The sequence below is a fragment of the Juglans microcarpa x Juglans regia genome, chromosome 8D (genome assembly GCF_004785595.1).
Source record: "Juglans microcarpa x Juglans regia isolate MS1-56 chromosome 8D, Jm3101_v1.0, whole genome shotgun sequence".
Lineage (NCBI taxonomy): Eukaryota > Viridiplantae > Streptophyta > Magnoliopsida > Fagales > Juglandaceae > Juglans > Juglans microcarpa x Juglans regia.
Window position 1 is genome coordinate 35,745,775 of NC_054608.1, and position 22,562 is coordinate 35,768,336.

General features: G+C 37.1%; 1 protein-coding gene across 3 annotated transcripts; it reads left to right on the forward strand.

Moving 5' to 3' along the window:
• Positions 1-8,787: 8,787 nt before the first annotated feature.
• Positions 8,788-13,666, forward strand: LOC121243735. 3 transcript variants are annotated; one of them, XR_005936241.1, is made up of 4 exons: positions 8,788-9,024; positions 10,814-10,861; positions 11,024-11,096; positions 13,294-13,666. XR_005936241.1 is itself a non-coding variant. In XM_041141869.1 (4 exons), exons 1-4 carry the CDS (start codon positions 9,438-9,440, stop codon positions 13,477-13,479), a joined length of 999 nt encoding a protein of 332 aa, XP_040997803.1. In that variant the 5' UTR covers positions 9,031-9,437; the 3' UTR covers positions 13,480-13,666. The 3 variants fall into 3 exon arrangements, 1 of the variants encoding a protein (XP_040997803.1); XM_041141869.1 differs by lacking the exon at positions 8,788-9,024 and adding an exon at positions 9,031-10,129; XR_005936242.1 differs by lacking the exon at positions 8,788-9,024 and adding an exon at positions 10,157-10,248.
• Positions 13,667-22,562: the final 8,896 nt, after the last annotated feature.

Here is a 22,562-nt window from a genome sequence, read left to right on the forward strand (position 1 = left end):
AGCATTTTATAGATAAATTAAGTGAGTATAAAATACTATATTTAATAGGGTGAGAATCTCCAATAATCATCCCAAATTAAACAAGATGCGGAAGGACAGATCAATATGGTTCACACCCACATGCATGCCCAACTCTATAAATAATCTCCGGTTAAAATCCCGGGGAAAAAAAATTTATTGTTATATATATAGAATTTATTGATGCAAATTCAAATTGATTCGGAGTATCAATAATTTTCCTTCAAATTATATATATTTACGATATTAGTTATTTTTTTTCCAAATCATATATTTATGTTTATTCTTGCCTTACTAGTAAATATTTAGTTTCTAAGTTTGGAAGTGATTCTGATTTCGATTTTGATCAAATTTTTGGTAGGATTCTCGTTTATTTATTTATCTATTTCTCGTGCAATAATTTAGATTTTTCATTTTTGGAAAAATCTTCATAATTTCAAATTTTGCAGCTATTTAAGTCCGACTTGTGAGTTTCATAAAATAATTTCAAACTTTACTATTAATTAATATTATTTAGAATTTTCTCTGTATTTTGGGCAGATCTCTTGTCTTTTCTGTTTCGATTATCTATTGGAACTACTAGTCAAAATTAATCTAAATTCTGTCTGGCATCAATTTGTATTAGAGCTTAAGCATCATTCCTAAGGTTACATCTCATCCGTTCCCATGGCTGGTGGTTGTGGTTGTCGTGGATAGGTTCTGAACCAGGAAGTCTCAAAACAGTGATTAGAGCGTTCAGGATGTGATAATTGAGAATTTGCAAAGATAGATTGTAGAGTTAACCTGACGTCTAACGGTGCAGGGCATTGGTGATCATGATCGTGATCAGATGGATGATCACGATCCCAATTTCAGTTTCGAAAACTTGTATCACAATCGTACTCTATTCTGGGAGCACCATGGTCGGGAGGAGCGTCACGGGGATCTCAGTTTTAGAGTTGATTTACCAGAATTTCTTGGTACTCTTCAACCTGAAGGTTTAATTTATTTATTGCATGATGTTGAGTGGATTTGCTACTCTGAGGAAGAAGAGTTTGAGGATGGACAATCTTCCATAGGGTGGAACTCTATACCAATCTGCGATATCTATTCTAATAAAGATAATTTAGTGGATGAGATTGTTAGAAGAAGACAAATATTGAATATTCTGCTTAAAATTTCATTTATCAATACTATGTCTGTATATAGACGTTACAAGAGGAAGCAAAGAATATTTTATGGTTACAATAACAGTAGAGAATAACAGAATGTATTCTCTGCAGTTGCACACTAATGATCTGCTGTTGTTGTGCTGTTGGTATGCTGCATAGCTGATTTATCACATAGTCTAATACGCCTCCTCGAGTCAAAGGGGGTGTCAACCACTTTGAGACTCGCTTTGAACTTATTGAATTTTTCTGCAACTAACGGTTTAGTAAGGACATCCGCTAGTTGGTCTTTGGAGCTACAAAAAGAAATTCTAAGAGTGTTGGCAGCAACACGATTCCGTACAAAATGATAGTCTATATCCATGTGCTTTGTTTTTGAATGAAAAACAGGATTAGCACAAAGATATATTGCACCAAGATTGTCACACCAAAGTGTTGGTGGTTGAGGTAGAAACAAATCAAGTTCCTTGAGAAGTGTTTGAAGCCATATTAATTCAACTGCCGAAGAGGCCAAGGACTTGTATTCAGCTTCTGTAGAGGATCTGGCTACTGTTTTATGCTTCTTAGAATTCCATGATATGAGATGGTTGCCAAGATAGATGCAAAAACCTCCAGTTGATAGTCGATCATCCGAACAACCACCTCAATCCGCATCAGAATAAGCTTAAAGAACAAAGTGTGATTGAGAAGCAAAAAATAAGCCATGATTTATCGTACCCTTGAGATAACAGAGGACCCTTTTCAGTGCACTCCAATGAGTAAGTTTGGGTGAGTGCATAAATTGACACAGTTTATTTACTGCAAATGAAATATCTGGGCGGGTGAGATTGAGGTATTGAAGACCTCCAACTAGGCTTCTGTAGAGAACAGGATCATCAAAATCAGGGGAATCAAACTTAGAAAGCTTAAGGGATGCTGCCATAGGTGAGGATATAGGTTTAAACTGAAGCATGTTGTTGCAGGTGAGCAAGGTTTTAATGTATTTTCTTTGGGACATCAACAAGCCATTTGATGTATGATTAATTTCAAGACCCAAAAAAAAAAGACAAAGTTCCTAGATCCCGAACAGGGAAGGCAGTGCGCATGGCAACAATCAGAGTATCAATAACAGAAGAATTAGATGCAGTTATCACTATGTCGTCGACATAGACAAGTAAGAAAATTTTCTCAGTACCAGTACTGAAAATAAAAAGGGAAGGATCAGCTTTGGAGGGGAGAAAACCATACTCAACTAGCCATGAACTGAGTTTGTCAAACCAGGCTCGTGGAGCTTGCTTCAACCCATAAATTGTCTTGTTGAGTTTGCACACAAAGGTAGGATGTGATGGGTCTACAAAGCCCTGAGGCTGCTGCATGAAGACATTATCAGTGAGATTTTCATGTAAAAAAGTGTTCTCAATATCGAGCTGGCGCAATGCCCAGCGCCTAGAGACAGCGATGGATAAGATGAGACGAATAGTCGAAGGTTTGACCATTGGACTAAATGTCTCGTGGTAATCAAGTCCAGGCTGTTGATGAAAGCCTTTGGCCACCAATCGGGCCTCCTGTCTATGAAAGGAACCATCTGCATTAGTTTTTGTTCGATATACCCAGCGGCACCCAAGAACATTTGAAGATGGAGCAGGCGGTACAAGCGTCCAAGTGAGATTTTGAGTCAAAGCATTAAATTCCTGAGCCATAGCTGAACGCCAATCTGAAAATTTCAAAGCTACTGCATAGCTTGAAGGCTCATCGGGAAGGGAAACAGTGGTGGTGAGGCACTGGCGGGTTGGGTAAGGCACCGTACCATCATATAGTACTCTAGGACGGGAGGAATTAGTCTGGGCACGAGTTATAATTGGTGACCGACGAGGGATAAGAATGGGAGGTTCGGTGATGATGGAGGGAGAAGAAGAATTTAATGTTTGACGAGGTTGGGAGGTAGAAGACGATGCAGGGGAAGGAATTTGGGATATTTGATTTAGGGCTGGGCCAAGAGACGAGGGTGAGTTTGAGAGAATTGGGCCAACGAAAGTTAGACGTGGGGCTGGGCCAAGTATGGAAGGAGAGAGTATGGGTAAGGAAGCTTGGGTAGAAGAAATGAACTTAGAAGAGACTGTGAGCCGTGATTGAAAAGAGACTGTGGGTCGAGATTTTGCAAGAGAAAATGTATTTTCATCAAAAGTGACATCTCGTGATATGTATAATTTATTGTTTGAGAGATCTAAGCACTTGTATCCCTTGTGTGAAGAACTGTAGCCAAGAAATAAGCAAGGAGTGGACCGAAAATTGAATTTGTGTGAGAGATACGGTAGAAGGTTGGGCCAAGACATGCATCCAAAAACTTTCATAATATTATAATCTGGTTCATGATTATAAATCAAAGAATATGGAGATTTGTGATTTTGTGATGGAGAGGGAAGACGATTTATTAAATAAACTGTCGTTTCAAAAGCATCAACCTAATATGAAAAGGGGAGAGATGCTTGGGCCAAGAGGGCAAGGCCGGTTTCGACAATATGATGGTGCTTTCTCTCAACAAATCCGTTTTGTTGATGAGTGTGAGGACATGAGAGACGATGTTGAATTCCAAGTTTGTGACACATGGAGGTGATGGGTTTAAATTCACCACCTCCATCAGTTTGTAAGGTTATTAATTTGGTGTTAAACATTCTTTCAACATATGGTAAAAACTTGGAAAATATTTGAAGAACATCAGATTGTTGTTTCATTGGGAAAAACCAAGTGAATCTAGTATAGTGGTCCACAAAGGAAACATAGTATTTATAGTCCAAACGAGATACATGTGAAGATGGGCCCCAAATGTCCGAACAAATTAACTCTAAGGGCCTGTGATACTCGGCCCAACTTGAAGGAAAAGAAAGCTGATGTGATTTCGCAAGTGGACAAACTGGGCATTTGAAGAGAGCATCTGAGGAGCAAAACGTCAAGCCGTTGTTGTGCAAAACACGATCAACAAGAGCAAGGGAAGGGTGACCCAATCTGCGATGCCATTGTGGAAGTGAGGTCTTCTGACTGACATGAATGGAGGGAGAAGACGATGGGACAGTGGGAAATACGTATAACCCATCACGGGTTGGCCCGGTGAGGAGCGTTTGCTTCATCTGTGAATCCTTAATAGAGAAATGTGATGAGTAGAACTCAAAGAAACATTGATTGTCTATGCAAAAACGAAGGACAGAGATCAAATTCTTGGTTATGGATGGAACATGAAGAAGATTTTTAAGAAGAAAAGAAGATGAAGATGAGAGAAGAGAAGAGTCACCAAAATTTTGTATGGGAAGTCCCGTGCCATCGCCAACCCTAATAGTGTCACCTCCACTGTATTGTTCAGATGAGAGATTCAAGTTTGACAGTTCACTTGTGATATGATGCGTAGCAACCGAATCAGGGTACCACACATTTTCTAAAGAAGAGCTAGGAGCAGTGAAATTTGCAGAAAAATTGCTAGGAGAATCATATTGGTAAGAATGATTAAACCTGTTTTTGCATTGGAGAACAACATGCCCTATTTTGTTGCAAACTTGGCATGTTAGCCGTGTTGATGGGTGCTGTTGGGATGAATGGTTAAAACCAGCACGATCACCACGATTGTTGTTGAAATGTTGCCCACGACCACAACCTTGTCTCCCAGCTCGTTGAAAAGGACGTCCCCGGGTGCCACTTGCAGAGCTGAAATTTGCAGAAAATTCAGGGGTTGTTGCTGTGCTGTTGGAAATGTGTGTGAGTCTGGTTTCTTGAATGAGCAGGAGTTGATACAGTTCATGAATGGTCAAAGGGTCAGATCTGGTTGTAATGGAAGTTACGAAGAGTTCATAAGAGGGTCCAAGGCCATTTAAGAGTAGGAAACAAGCTCTTTATCAGAGAGAGTAGTGCCAGTGGCAGTAAGGGAGTCGGCTAGAAGACGAACTTTACCAAAATATTCAGAGATGGTTAGTTCACCACGAGAGAGGTTGGTAAGTTGGAACCTAACCTGAAACTCTTTTGCTTGGGAGTGAGAAGAGAACATAGAGGAGAGAGAAGTCCATAATGCTCTAGATGTGGAAGATGATAACACATGACCTAGGATGGACTCTGAGAGAGAGGAGAACAATACACTTAGGACCATTTGGTCAGTATGCCTCCAGACTAAGAAAGCTGGATATGGTTTGGGTATTTGATCTGTGGCCGCAGTGAGATATTCAGGTGGGGAGGGAAGTGAGCCATCAACATAGGAGAAGAGATCTTAACCTCTTAGGTAAGCTGTGGTTTGAACTTTCCAAAGGAGATAGTTTTCTGTGGTGAGTTTGGTGGTAACAATGTGAGAAAATGTAGAAGTAATGGAAGGTACCGAGGCAAGGGAGGAAGAGGAAGAGGATGACGCCATGGATCGAAAAAGAGCTTAGTCAGAGGGCTCTTGATACCATATTAGAAGAAGACAAATATTGAATATTCTGCTTAAAATTTCATTTATCAATACTGTGTCTATATATAGACGTTACAAGAGGAATCAAAGAATATTTTATGGTTACAATAACAATAGATAATAACAGAATGTATTCTCTGCAGTTACACACTAATGATCTGCTGTTGGTATGCTGCATAGCTGATTTGTCACATAGTCTAATAGAGATAACTATATTTATTGAAAATATAGAAAATTTGGAAAAAGAAAATGGAGTATGTATGAGGATAACGTGGGGATGTGAAAGTCATGTTCTCATGGAACACCGGGGAATTATATACTACTGCCATGCAAACAGAGCAAATCTGTTAAAGTGGAGTATTATTGATAAAAACTTATATGCCTGTGAAAGGGAAGGGAGATGATGCATGTGTCACATCCTCGTGTGGCGATGTCTGGCCTTCAACAAAAGATCATGTTGCCATGGACTGTCTGCAATATATATGAAAATCCAGAAATGTTGATATGATGAGGGCCAATTTCTTGTGCTGGTGGCTATTGTAGCAAGAAAGATTTGGCTTCGAATTAAGGTTACGTACGTACTCAGTTGTGAACTATACAAAAAGGCCGGATTCGAATGTGGTGGCACATTATATATATATATATAGAGAGAGAGACCAAAGTCAAGGATATTATTGTTTTTTTATTAGAGAAGCAAACATTAGTGCTCTGTTGAGAGAGAGAGAGCGCACTTGATCTAGCAATCTTTTAGGGTGTGTGTGGATGTTAAAGTGAGTTGAGTTGAGTTGAGTTGAGTTGTGATGATAAAATATTGTTAGAATATTATTTTTTAATATTATTATTATTTTAAAATTTGAAAAAGTTGAATTATTTATTATATTTTATATTAAAATTTAAAAAAAATGTAATAATAAATTGAGATGAGTTGAGTTGCACCCTAGAAGAAGGGCCGCAGATTGCAGATTGACGTGATATCATTAATTCATCCGCATGCAATTAATTATGACAACTAGTTCTCGAGATAAAAAAAGAAAGAGAAACTAATTAACAAGTTAGGACTCGTTTGGTGATGATAATTTTATAAGTAATAATAAAATAATTTATAAATAGTAATGATATAGTTTGAATTAAGATTTTTTAGATTTTAGAAAAAGAGAAAGAAAAAATTGAATAAAAAATATTATAGAATTAAAATATTGTTAGAATATAATATTAGGGATTTTAAAAAGTTGATTTTTTTTATTTTTTGTTTAAAGTTTTAGGAAAGTTATAATGAGTAGTTTTAAAAAGTTATAATGAGTTTAGAAATTTTATATTTGAATTATGTTTGGGAAGAAGATATGATGAGATAATATGAGAATTTTGAGATGAAATATATTTCTAAACAAGTACTAAAATCTTGGAAGAAAGCAAATTGTGAGATTTAGGCATGGTTTGAATATTCGATAAGATGATATGTGAATAATAATAATAAAATTTTAATTAACATATCTTATGGAATTTTAGTAAATGAGAGAAAAAAATTAAATAAAAATATTATAAAGTTAAAATATTGTTAAAATATATTTTTTTAATATTATTTTTATTTTGATATTTGAAAAAATTGAATTATTTTTTATGTTTTATTTAAAAATTTAAAAAAATTGTAATGATTAGATAAAAAAATTGATAAAAATTTAAAATTAAGAAAAATTTGTACTTATAATATTTAAATATTAAGATGTGATGGAATGAACTAGCCATCCAAACTGGGCGATCACCTATGGCTATGCATGAAACTCATACGCCTAACAAAAGGCTAGGGTCAAAACATGCATGAAAGAGAAGTACGACTGTAAAAGATTACAAAACTGCCATCTGAGGTCAGTTTTGTAATTTTGGCTCGATTCATGTATTGAACAAGCTTTCGTGAATATAAGATTATAATCCATTATTAAATGATATAATTCATATAAAAGTTCGGATTGCAGGTTCTTATAATTTTCACCCAATTACTGAATTTCATATTCATTATTATTTTTAGTACTATTTCTATATTTATAATGAGAATATTCTTAATATTTATTGAGATTAGAGGAACTCATGTTCTTAATACTACAAATGTTACTTGATAATTAATAAATATGTATATAAACTTTATAAAACTATTACAAAAAGTCAAAACTGATTTATTAAAAATTGTAAATAAAATTATAAAATATAATATAATTAATCTATTTTATAAAAATGAAGCAGTTCGAACTCGTTTGAATATTAATTCAGCTATTCGTAAATATTAAAAAAACAAAAGGATAGACCTGCATCCATTTACATTATAGCTAAAACATTTTTGCTGCTTGGTGAAATATTATCATACTAAGGAAACAATATGCACTCTCAAATTTTTAACCGTTTTGCATTTTGCATAATAAATTACAAAAATTGACATATTGCATTATTAAATTATAAAAAATTAACACTTCACAACATATATATTATATATATATATATATGTATATGTATATGTTAAGATTTGAATATTATCATCTCACTTATATGTTTTTTCATTTTATCAGTCATAAATCAATTAAGATGTAAGTATCAATTTTTGATAAGTTTTAATAATTTGTAAAATGAGATGAGAATTTTATGAATAGTAGTAAGATAGTTTGAGTTGTGTATTTTTTGAGTTTTGAGAAATGAGAGAAAAAAAATTGAATAAAAAATATTATAAAATTAAAATATTGTAACAATATAGTTTTATAATATTATTTTTGTTTGGGTATTTAAAAAAATTAGAATTATTTTTTATTTGAAAGTTTGAAAAAGTTGTAATGATTAATTTAAAAATTTTATATTTGAATTATATTTGAGAATAAAATAGAAATAAGATCAGATGAAAATTTATATTGCGTTTGGATATTGAGTTGAGTTGACATGATAAAATATTATTAGAATATTATTTTTTAATACTATTATTATTTTGAGATTTAAAAAATTAAATTTTTTATTATATTTTATATTAAAATTTAAAAAAATTATAATAATGAATTAAAATGAATTTAAATTTCAAACGATGCCAGATCTCATTTGAATCTCCCAAACAAGTGTAAGGTACAAAAATCCTAATAATTTGTGGTGCAAAAACCTAATTTTTTTTTTTAGAAAAAATCTATATATATATATATATTCAGTATCAGATTCCAAGCTCTTACGCTAGCTTTTGGAATGGAATGGAGTGATAATTCTCAGAACCTATGGTGTCTAAACTCTAAACAGAGTCGCACTCTTTCTTTCCCCTTCAATTACTCCATACTGTTGCTGACTTGCGAGAATGTGAGAAACCCTCTACGTACTGACTAGTCTGCAGAGGGACAATAGGGACAGCGAAAGGGAAGCGATAGTGTTTGAATGGATCGATGCAGAGAGCTTGATTCGTACAAAAGAGCAGCAACACGCTTACAACCTCCACAGGTGCTATAAAAATCATTTGCTCTCCTTTTCATATCCCTTCCATCTTTTTTCTTTTTTAAAGTCTCCCTTCGCCTTGCCCTGTGGGTAGCGTGTAGCTGTAGAAACTAACAACAAAGTCCTAGTTCTTCGACTGTTCGGATGCAAAGAAAGAACGTAAGAAAGAACAGAACATACACAGGGCATTATGTGCCTCGGAAAAGAGCGAGGCTCGGATCAGCTCCTACCCCCCTCTCTCTATAATTCCGTGTTTTGGTTTTCAATCCCGAGACCCCAAAGTGGCAAAAAGAAAATAGAAAGGAAAGCAAACTAGAATTTTGTTCACTTTTTTTTTTTTTTTTTTCCTCAAGAAAGATGGGGGGAAAATAAAGATAGAAATAGGGTTTGTTTGTTAGATACTACATGGGTTTGAGTGTATGGGGTTGGCTGTGAACAGTGGAAAAGTATGCCGTTCCATAAAGAGTCGGACCATACCCTTCGACTTTCATCTTTTACCAAACAGATCGCCCCATAAAGTATCTAGGTCTATCCACTCAATGGCCTCTTCTTCTCACAAATCCAACCAAGATTACAAGCTAAAAGCAGGAGAAGATGAAGGAGGAGACTGGCTTGAGCTCGGTTTAGGCTTAGGCTTTGGAACAGGTTGCAGGAAAGTGGAAGCTGAGCAAAGATCAAACCCAGTTTCAGGCCATCTAACATCAGCAGCAGCAGCAGCAGCAGCAGCAGCATCTTCTTCTTCTTCACTACCCTTGCAAACCAACCAGCAGATAGGGTTAGGATTAGGGTTAGAGTTACGGTCTGGTTTAGGTTTAGGTTTAGGGTTTGAAAACGAGGGTGTCAGGCATGTGGGTTTACTGGCGCCGTCTATTAGTAATTATCAGGACTTGTTGTGGCCAGATCATTGTTATCATTATAATCAGTACTATGATAACGATGAGGATCATTATAATGGTGTAGTGCAGCCATCATGGCCATGGCACTCGGATCCAGCTGGTGCCCTCCTTGGCCTGCATGACTTGCAAATGCCGGTTCCCAATGATTCTCATAATTACTTCACCAGAAGACCCCATTCTGGCTTGTGGTTTTCCCTCCGCTCCTCAACTAACCGGTGAGTGAGCACGTTTTTCCTCATACCCATCATTAGCACCAGTATAGTAAGTCTTCTTTTATTCCCCCCTACCCGGCCTCTTTTTCTTGTTTTCTCGTGACTTCCTTTCCAGGGAGGTGGTGGGTCTCTCTCTCTCTCTTCTCTTCAAACACTCTAATTTGTTGAGTATAGATTAGCATGTACATGTGCCGATTAATATATATATATATATATATATCCTCGATCGGGTTGTCGGAACCCACTCTTCATATCTTCTTATCATCTTTCTCTTCATTTTCTTTCATTTCATCATGTTACTCTCTGATCTGGCATACAGTACAGACATGCATACCTACTTCGGGGTAGGTTTAAGATGTCTTGAACTGAACATACACTCTTCAGTTATGGTTTATTAATTAACTCTTTTGATTCTGTTGTTTTTCGAAAATATATGGTGTGTTAGTACTCTCTGTCAGTGAAGACCCGAGCATTGAAAATTGCAAACACAAAAATAAGAGTTAAAAACAAGGTTTTTCTTTTTCTAAATACGGCAGATTTTAGAAAAATTAATTAAGTACTCTAATGATTCTGCCGCTAGCTGCTGTCTCACTCGCGCTCGCTCGCTCTCTCTCTCTCTCTCTCTCTCTCTCAATATTTGCTTTAGTTTTGGTAATTGGCTTGTGTTTTATCTGTTGTCATGAGCAGGGATGGGGAAGCGTTGCCTCAAATACCAAAGGCGTATATTAGAGTGAAGTAAGTGGTGCACGTTAGAATCATACATGATCATATCAACGTCACGTTTTTTCTTCTTACCTAATGATGGTGTTCAGTGCAATGAGTAGAAAATAAAAGCTGACGTTACTTTTCGTTTTTGGTTTTTCCTGGCAACCTTCTTTTTTCTGGTTTGAATGAAAGGGACGAGAACGTGACGGTTTTCATGGTTAAAAAGTACCTGGTTACAAAGCTTGGTCTCTCCAACGAGGCGGAGGTAATCTCTCTCTCTCTCTCTCTCTCTCTATAGATGTCTCTCTCGCCGATTGTATTCGTCATATTTCTAATAATGACTAAGATAATGAAAGCAAAGCATGCATGAAAGTGATTGTTGTTTTAGTGAGATGACAAGCTAGCGCTCTCATTACGTGGGTCTGGCCTGTAGATCTAGTGAATGCTACCTGTCTTTGTAGACAGTGCCGGCCCTGGCCATCCCCATGCAAATCTACCCTTTTTTTTAATTTTATTTTATGGAAAGTTAGGGTTTTGACGAATGATTGGGCAGTGTGAACATATTATATATACAGTCCTGGCGCGGCCATGGTGTCCCCCGACATGCTTCTCAGGTCGATTCACTGTCTACACATGAGCATTTGGCCGTCATTTGGTTAGTAGCTAGGCAGCCAGTTCATACTCACTCAATCACATGAGCACACAAACAGTACCCACACAGGGGCCTGATCTGCTCTTAATGGTTCATATTTTAGCTTGATCTTACTTAAAGAGAAGCGGTGATTTCAGTTTCTTGGTGTTCTGAAAATGTATGGAAAACTACAACTAGTTCAGCAGTTGAAAGACGCATGTTTTCAGGTTTTTGGCCAGGGTTCCTGAGAGTTCAGCATGCAGCTTGCAAATATGCAGAATAAGCTGACATTAAATAATTAATTTACTAATGAAAAGAGCAGGATTCGGAATCCTATATAATTAGATCCTTTTAACTAAGTTCTTTTGCCGCCGATTTCAGATTATTTTATTTTATTAGAGGCGTGTCATTCATATGTTTGAAGTTGCCTTTTTATATATCTTTTGTGTGTGGATTTGAAGAATCCTATACATATCATTTGAAGCTCACCCAATACGTACAACATTTTTAATTACTTTTAAGCAAATGTATATTATTGCCCAATGGCCAATTAAGGCATACATACTTATAATTACTGATCGGAGAAGATTAATTGACTCTATGATCGACTTTATTTCATAAATATTGCTTATAATTAATGTATATCTAGGCCCAGAAGTACTCGCGTTGATCCACCATCTGCCTTTTACTTGGTCGAATCCCTTGGCTAGCTTTTACGAAAGAGAACCGTTACAGATATAAAAAGATTATACAAAATAAACTCATAAACTGATATGGCTTTATAAAATTTATTAAATTTATCTTATAATAAAAATAATTTTACAATCTGACGTACTATATCAAAGTTACATCAGTTTGTAAGATTATTTTTATATAATCCTTTGTGATTAAAATATTTTCCTTTACCAAATGTTTTCAGGCAATATTTAAAGTATTAATTATCTGGTATTTTGCTTATAATTTTGGTCTTTTAGGTCGATTGATGCTAGAAATCTGTTGAATAGAATCCTTAATTGCATAAGTTGACGAAAAGGTGAGAAAAGGGAAATTAAAGAACATGAGTAGTACTGGAGTTTCCTAGGATACCGTAAATCACGACAATCAAAATATATGATGAATTAGCATTCATGTGATCAGCCGAAATCTGAAAAAAAAGAAAAGATAAACTTTTCATGATTTCAGTTGCAATATGTTAGAAATGGAATGAGTTGATTGATCACACCTCATGATCACTTCTGTCTCTTTGTTCATCCAATGATCCAACGGTATAAATGAAGCCAGCCTTCATGCCTGCATAACATGACCCACTACCTCTCTTATATATTCTGCTATTTCATTTCATGCTGCAAGTGACCGTAGTACGGCGCCTCTATATATATGAACATGTTAAGACTGTATGTTCAGATCATCAGTGAAGCAAATTTCATAAAACAAAATGTGCACATATTAGACGAGCATGATGCATGCAGGTCCAATCTAAATCATGTTTTATCAAGACAGGATTAAAGTGAATATTATAGAATGCAATTAATTGGTATTGAAGTGTACCTTAAAACCTGTTGAAAATTGTGGCCTCTTGAATTGGAAACATGCAGTACCTAGCTAGCTAGCTAGCTACAATTATTCCTAATATTAGTACTCATTCATGCATGCTTATTCATTTGTGTATTAATATATATAGAAAAAATCTATTCATCATCCTATGATGGGAGGATGATGGAAGTTGGGATGATGAGTAGCATTAGTCATATAATATATATATATATATATATATATATATATATATCTGTTGTCATTGCTTGGTACTGATATGAATTATTTAGTACTGCAGATTGATATATCGTGCATGGGGCAGAATTTGTTGCATACACAAACCTTGAAAGAAGTAAGGGATGCAGTTTGGGTTCCTAGATTGTTAGAATCTGTAAATTCAACAATATTGTCACTTGAGGACTACTCCCTTGACATGTCTTCAAAACATTTGATGTCTTTACATTATGAAAGAAGATCATATTAATGAACTGATCATCATCAGCTGCTTAATTAGCTAGCTAGGAAGGTTCCTTGCATGCATGCCTGCCTGCCTTTGTTAATGTTCGATCCTGTCGCTTGATCATGATCAATATCAGTAGTTAATGATCATAGCTAGTATTCATGTACATATACCTATGTTTTATTCAGCAATTAATCATGTATGTTTAATTTGGATTCAGCCCTTAAATTGTATCGTACGTACGTTTTCTTTACATTACAATTGATCGAGAGGATCAGATGATCAAGGGTTAATTAAATTCTGAACAGGCTCTTGTCTAAATTAATGGCTTCATGTTCTGATCATCTTATTGAATTAAATGATTAGACTGACCTCATATATATATATATATATATATTGTGAATATTATGGATGTCACTTATGAATCCGCTGCTGCACAAACCAACACCACAACACAATCATGCGGTTCCACCAAAGTCAAGGACTCTAAAGTTGGAACCATATATTGCCAAGGAATTTATTCCTTGATTATTGCTATATATTTATTTTCTATATAAATGACTTTTCTTTCTTGTACAAGTACTTACTCTATTAATATACAAGAGGTACACGCATTGTGTGACTGAAAATTCATCCAAGCAACTCTGTTGCTGTTTTATGGTACCAAAGCAATAGACTTGCATCAAATTTTTATGGCATCCTCAACCTCTTCGGTCCCCAACTCATTCACTTCTTCTATCTCCACAAACACCACCTTTGTTGCCAATATTGTCAACCCTATACCTATATATGAACATTCAGAACATGGTGACAATCAAACTCATCGAGGATAATGTGATACCTTGTATTTATGTATATTTTGACTAAGTAAATTTTTACATTTATTAAGAATATAAGCTTTCTTGTTTTAAATTTTATATGATTTACATGATATTATTTTAAGATTTTTAATTGTTAATTTAATGTGTTTTCTTGTTATTAATTATTGTTCATTATTTAAATTGCTCTTTATTTTAAATTAGTTTAACGTTGTATTTAATTATTTTATTTTTATTTAATCACTACGTTTAAATTATTTTATTTAACTTGCTGTTTTGAAATCTTTTTCGTTGGATCATTTTTGTGATCCAAGATGTAAGGATTGGATCTCATTTTTTTCTTCACATTTTCTTTTTCATTTTTTCTTTTCCTCTTTTATTTTCTTCTTCTTTTCTTTTTCTTCCCCATTTTCTTTTTTCTCCTTTCTCTCTCTCTTTCTCTCCTGCGCGGGACGCCTTCCCTCTCTCCCCCATCCGTCCACGTCGTCCTCCACAGCGCCACCGTGTGCCGCCCATCTCTGTCACCGCCCCTCCCATTCTTCTGCCCACCGGCCGGCGACCTCACCTCCCAATTTCCAGCTCCTCTTGCTCCGCCATGGGCCTCTACGCACGGCATCAAGCCGCGGCCTTCTTTGTGTTCTCGCGCCGCTGTCTTACCACTATCGGCCACCATCTCTTCACCACATCATCCTTGACTTCCCAACAACCTAACCCACTCATCCTCAGCCCCAATCCACTACCGGTGAAGCTCCACCATCCACATTTGCGTTTTGAGCATTTTAGCCTCCAAACACCTCCCACACCGCCACCCATGGCCAACCACCACGCCAACCACCACCACCATTAGCTTCACCGACATCCCTAAACCATTCCCTAATAATCTCGAGTCTTAGTTTGTCCCTGTTCAAAAGTGAGTTTTTGAGACCCACGACCTAATGCATTTTGCACTGTTCTGTTGCTGTGCCGCCACCTCTTGAACCTCTGTGATCATTCGAAAATTATACTATAGCGCTGTAAGTATTTTTCCAAATAACTTTTGAGGTTTAAATGTAATTTTACTCTGACACATATTTACTGTGATTTGGTTGGTTATGCCGGACTGAGTCCGAAGAGTAAGGGGGTCGGATGGATTGAATGATGAAATTGTTTGTGTGACTGGTCTATGTTATGTTCTGTTAGTTGTTGGATAGTGTTGTATCATGTACATTGTATGTTTGCACACATGTTCATGTTTGTAAATGAAAACTAGATTTTCGAGTAATTGCATTCATGTTCATTTGTATATTTGAAAATTGAATTTTCATGTGAGAGAAAGGAAAGAGACTGTAGGGATGGTGGTAAGCAGGGATGGTGGTATAATCCTGCCTGTGATTCTCGCCTACGGTGCATGCAGTAAAGATGGTGGTAAGCAGAGATGGTGGTATAGTCGCGCCTGTGATTCCCACCTACAATGCTCTGATAGGTACTCATTGTGTGGAAAGGAACTGTAGGGATGGTAGTAGAGTCCCGTCTGTGATTCCTGCCTACGGTGTACGAGGTATGGATGGTGGTAAGCAGGGATGGTGGTATAGTCCTGCTAGTGATTCCTGCCTATGGTGCACGTGGTATGGATGGTGGTAAGCAGGAATGGTGGTATAGTCCCGCCTGCGATTGCTGCCTACAGCGTCCGATAAATGGTTGGATTTTGCGTGAATCATTTTCTGGAAAAATGACGGATTATATTTTTGGATCAAAATGGAATTTTGGCATGTGTTGGAAAACATTCATTTTCGGGAAAATGATATTTTGGGTCTGATGCATATTTCATCATATGCATACATGTTGGTTGCATTAATGCACTTTTATCTCGTGAGTTGTTTGGATTATTACTTACCTACGGTACCGTTTTATGATACCGTAGATTTTGATGCAGATGAGGACGAAGAGCTTGAGGGATCAGCTCCGTGAAGAGAATGACATGTGGTTGTTTTTGGATTATGGGATTTGTTTCCCTTTTGTCAATGTATTCGACTTTTTACTTTATTTTACGGATAACTGTATAACTTTTTAAAGGCAATTTATTTTGATTATTTGTATCAAACAATTCTGGTACTTAGTTGACTACTTTTAATTTTTCCGCTACGACTTTTGTGGTGCTCTTCTTGCATGTTGCACACACTTGAGCACTTATCGTTGGGATGCGTGGCCCATGTTGTCATCATCCCGACGTCATGATTCTCGCGTTTCCGTACGTGGGAGTCGGGGCATCACAGATAATTGAAAGGAGTAGGTTGGACCTTACCTGCACGGTCAGCAACTCTGTGGCAATGTGGATGGAAGTATCATCTATCCTCTGGCATTGATCCAAGGGACATCTTCAACTGATACTTGTTCAAGTCTCATCCCAAATTCAACATTTGAACAATGGTTCTAACGTGACTAGGTTCTTCTTGGGCTTTTGATATCTTCATTTTTAGAAAGCATCATAACCAATTTGGTTGGTCTAACAAATTCCCGCAATGTATGGAAAGCCCTTGAACGCATGTTTGCTACAAACTGTCAAGTTCGAGTTTTGCAAACAAGACTCAAACTCTCCACCATGAAGAAAGGTAATCTCTTTATTTATGATTATTTTCAAAATGTCAAATAGTTTGCAGATACTCTAGTTGTTGGAAAGACTCTTGAAGAAACAAAAATTGTTTCCTATTTGCTGGCTGGCTTGGATTCTTCCTATAATTCAGTTGTCACTTCTGTATCCACTAGTGAGGATCCCATTTCTCTTGAAGAAGTCTTTGAACATTTACTGGCCTATGAACTCCGACTTGAATAACACTCTTTAGTTGAACTCTCTATTGGCTCAATCAACATGGCCACTCGCAACGACAACAATATTGGACGTGGTAGAAATTCTGGCTTTCAAGATTGTCAAGGAAAAATGAGTCGTGGCTGTGGAAGAGGCTACAACAACTATGGCCAATCAAGACCAACCTGTCAAGTGTGCGGCAATACCGGTCATGTTGCTATCTCTTGCTATCATTGTTTTGATCGTGCATATCAAGGTCAAATGCATTCTGGTCAAATGCAAGCTTTTCTCACTACTCCACCAGCTCATCCAGACCAAAATTAGTATCCAGATTCCAAATCCACAAATCACATTACCTATGATTTTCAGAAGCTAAATATTCAAACTGAGCTCTACACAAGCACAAATTAAATCCAAGTAGGCGATGGCACAAGTTTGGATATTGCTCACATTAGAGAATCTCATCTAAAATCCACAAACTCTATTTTTCTTTTGAACAATGTCTTACATGTTCCTGGGATTAAGAAGAACTTAGTTTCTATTTAACAATTTACTGGTGATAACAATGTTTTTGTTAAATTTCATCATAATTATTTTTCTGTGAAGGACGAGCGCACAGGGAAGGAACTTCAGTGAGGCAAGACTAAAAATAGGCTCTACCAATTTCCATTTTCACATTCCCCAGCCACCTACTCACAATCCTTGACTTGTTAATGGGCTCCTCTGCTTGTTTGGCATGCAAGGCTTGGTCATTATGTATATCGTACTGTTCATCACATTGTTTCAAAATTTAGTCTTCCTGTGTCTGACAATAATGCTCCTACTGCCTGCGATGCATGTCAACAAAGCAGAAGTCATCGTCTTCCATTTAATTTGTCTATTTGTCAATCTAATGGTCCTTTAGATTTAATATTTTTCGATGTTTGGGGTCCATCTCCTGTAATGTCAACAATTAGGAATAAATATTATGTCTCATTTGTGGATCATTTCAGCAAATACGTTTGGTTATTTCCTATTCCTGCTAAATCTGATGTCCTATCCACCTTCAAATCATTTCAAGTGCATGTTGAGAGATTTTTTAATCGTAAAATAAAATCCGTTCAAATTGATTGGGGTGGAGAACTTTGAAATTTGCATAAATATTTTCAAGATATTGGTATTCATTATTGTATATCCTATCCCCATACTTCCCTCAAAATGGCACCGTAGAGAGAAAGCATCGTCATTTTGTGGAAACTGATCTTGTTCTCCTCTCTCATGCCTCTGTGTCCACTTGTTACTGGGACCACGCTTTCCAACTCGATGTATTTCAAATAAATTGTTTTCCTACATCTCCCTTAGGTATGGTTTCTCCATTTGAAAAATTATACAATCAGTCCCCTGATTTTTTGCAACTTCATGTCTTTGGGAGCACCTGCTGGCCATATCTACGTCCATTTAACACCTACAAATTTGATTACCGATCAAAGTAGTGTGTATTTCTTGGATTCAGTCCTCATTATCGTGGCTTTAAATGCTTAGACCCTAGTTTTGGAAAAATTTCCCTACCACGGCATGTGGTATTTTTTGAAAATCATTTTCGCTTTAAATCTCCACAATAGTCGGTCTCTTCAAAAGGATCACATCATCAATCGTCCTCCATGTTGCCACGGTTTTTGCCAAACTTCACTCCTGAAAATTCGTCTCCCATCATGGCTCATTCTCATGCTTCCACAAATCATTCTCCCACTTCATGTTAACTTTCCATTGCCAGTCCTTTGGTGCCCCACATCTCTCCCTCCTCCACCGACAAACAATCTTAATCATACCATGCCCTATGATTCCGTGTACAACTCTACTTCCCATTCCAAATCTCATGCCATATTAAATCCACCTACTTCGGGATCCTCTCCAAACTCGGGAATAATTTCCTTTTATCTGATTATGCTCTGAATTCACCTCATTCCTTATATTCTACTGCACCAAAAGCATTTCTCTCATTTCTAGCTGGTTCTCACTCTCCTAGCATATTTGACCATGCCTCCTCTTCGGCTCATTTACCTCTTGCTCCAGCTCAGCACCTTCCTCCTGCTCGTACACACCAGATGGTCACACGATCACAACAAAATATTGTTCAACCAAAAAAAATCCAATATGATATGGTGAGATATTTAATTCCTAAGACATTTCTTACTACTCATGCCTTTATTGTGGAGCCTACTTGTTTTTCAAAAGTTGTTAAGCATGCCGATTGGAGAGACACTATGGACTAGGAATTTAATGCTCTTATGAAAAATGGTACATGGACTCTTGCTCCTTATGACACTCCAGAACATCTTAAAACTCGTCTTGTTGTCAAAGGCTATCATCAACAGGAAGTCCTTGATTATGATGAAATGTTTAGTCCGATTATCAATCGATGACTATTCGTTTGATTCTAATTAGTTATGCCATTTCAAAGGGCTGGTATATTCATTAGATTGATGTGCAAAATGCATTTTTAAACGGGTACATCACATAAGAGGTCTACATGTTTCAACCCCAAGGTTATGTTCATCCTCAACTGCTGACTCATATTTGTAAATTAAATAAGGCATTATGTGGACTTAAGCAAGCTCTTCGGGTGTGGTATTCTCGCCTAAGTGACAAAATTCTTGCACATGGCTTCCATAACTCTCAGACCGACACATCTCTTTTTATTTATCATGTTTCGAATGTCACTCTCTTTATCCTTATGTATATATGTGGATGATATTCTCATCAGGCTCCACAACTCAGGCCGTTTCTTGGGTTATTGAATCTCTTGGTCGTGAGTTCGTCGTAAAGATAATGGGCAATTTGCATGATTTTTTAGGTGTTGAGGCCATACCCGGTTAGGATAAGCTCTTCTTGTTCCAAAGAGGTTACATTTTGAAGCTTATCTCTTGCACACATGTTGGAAGCCAAACATGTTGCTTCACCAATGCCAACCTCCGCTCTATTATCTCTCTTTACTGATTCTACATGTTTGGACCCCTCTCTCTATCCGAATATTTCATTCCAGGTGAATAAGGTATGTCAATTTATGCATAATCCCACCGAGGTCCACTGGACGACAGTTAAGCGTATTTTATGCTACCTCAAATACACCATGAATTTTCTTTTCGTCCTTCATCGTAGTTCCTCATTTCAGCTTTCTATATATTCGGATGCTGATTTAGCCAGTTGTCCCGATGATCGAAAGTCCACTAGTGGTTATTGTGTTTATCATGGTCCAAATTTTATTTTTTGGAGTTTTAAGAAGCAACCTTTGGTTGCCCGTTCAAGCACTGAAGTTGAATATCGTGCTGTCGCACATGACATTGCCGAGGTCATATGGTTGCAATATTTACTTCGAGAACTTGGGATTTTTCTTGCTCATAGTCCAATTTTATATTGTGATAATATTGATGCCACCTATTTAACTAGCAATCCAGTCTTCCATGCTCGCACCTGGCACGTCGAGATTGGCTATTATTTCGTTCGTGAGAAGGTTTACCAACGTGCTCTTGATGTACATTTCTTATCCATTAAAGACAAAATTGTTGATCTGCTTACGAACCGTTAGTTTCCACGTGTTTTTCCTTTTTGAGATCCAAGCTTAATGTTGTTGCACCACCCATTGGCTTGACGTGGGCTATTACGAATATTATGGATGCCACTGATGAATCCGATGCTGCAAAGACCAACACCACAAGTCATGCGGTTCCGCCAAAGTCAAGGACTCTAAAGTTGGAACCATATATTGCCAAGGAATTTATTCCTTGATTCTTGTTGTATATTTATTTTCTATACAAATGACTTTTCTTTTTTATACAAGTACTTACTCTATTAATATACAAGAGGTACACGTATTGTGTGTGATTGAGGAAATTCATCAAAGCACTTTGTTGCTATTTGAATACACACACACACACACGACATTAGTTATACTTACTATTTAATATATATATATATATATAGGAACTTGATCCCCCCAAAAAAAGGGTACCTGCGGTCGAACTCTAATTCTGGAAATCCGTCGGGGCCCTTTTACCAAGTCTACTGGATAAAAGATGATAGAGGGCCAACTATCGTTGCTTTGCACAAGACGGTGCCGTCTCACTTCGTTGACTCTTGTAAATGGTACTAATCCCCACCTCGACCTCTGTTCGTTCAAAATGTATTCCCTTCTCTTGTTTTATGTATCTCATCCAGACAATACTATCTGGATGCTGGATGAGTATGCCTGGCTTCTCCATACATCAATTAATACAGATATATGGTTCAGTCATCAAGTTGAGATGGTCGCATCTCCCATTTGAAGCGGGAACAGAAAGAGACATCAAGTTCGGATAGTCAACGAACCCCTATCATCCTTTCTGAATCTCGAGTCTGCTGCAAGTGAAAGACCTAGTGGGTCCTTGCTTAACGAGTTCTAGCTTACGCCTTGAAAACTTAATATATATATTGTATGCATAGTGCATCACAGAGGCATTAGCCAGATCTGACCGTGTGTAAATGGCCTTTGGGTCAGTGTTCATCGACCAAACCAGCGCGAATACTTAAAAAGATAAGATGCTTACCCTTTATACGCTCTAAAAACCGGTTAAACTGTATTGGAATAGTTGGACAAGTAGCTCATTGTCGATTCCCATTGGCAGTAGAGTTCCGACATACATTATGATATGGGCCCGTACCATGTTAAGGCGCCCCCCAATGATTGTACGAAGAGCATAAGGCACAGTGCTCCATTCTGCGCTATCGCCCACATCTTACCAAGAAATGCGATAGTCATACAAGATTCGAGTAGGTGGGTTGAGGTCCTACGAGGTACCCACTACTTGGAGTACCCTCCCAAAAGGAAAAAATATGTATTTGATAGATTCGGTTCTTATTAGTTGGGTTAGGTAGGTTTGACCAGAATTGCTATGCTTATACACAAGATTGCCGACGAATAATCGATACCCCCACCCATGTAATAGGTGAACGTTTCGTGCGGTTCGGGGGGTACTTGAGTCAGCCGTCGGTGCCTGACTACATCTTGACCCCTATCCAATTTTCTACATAAGCTAATAGGCCAAACCAACTCAGGGGAGGCAAAGCAACCAGACTTCAAGAGCTAAAAGGCAATTAGTTAGTTTGTGGATCACGGTCTCATGCACTAATCCCTATAAGTGCCTGAACGCGAATAGGAATTAGAAGTTCTCGAATGTGATTAGACCAAACTGGAATGGTCAAAGCTGAGCATCTTGCAAAAAAATGAGAAATGGATAACGAAAAGGGAAAAATATGTATTGCAGCCTACTGTGTGTTGTAGCCGCAGCACACCCTGTGCTGCGTTAAAAAAAAAAATCGCATGTGGAGTGTGTAGAGAGTGCGGCTGATGTATAGCCGCACTCAACGAAAAGTGATGTTAACAGAAGGATAGTTTTGTTATACTTAGTCGAATGCACATACATACACACCATTATTTGTACTTACTAATTTCATGATCAGTAAGATAAGTTTTATTGCAGCAAAATCTAGCT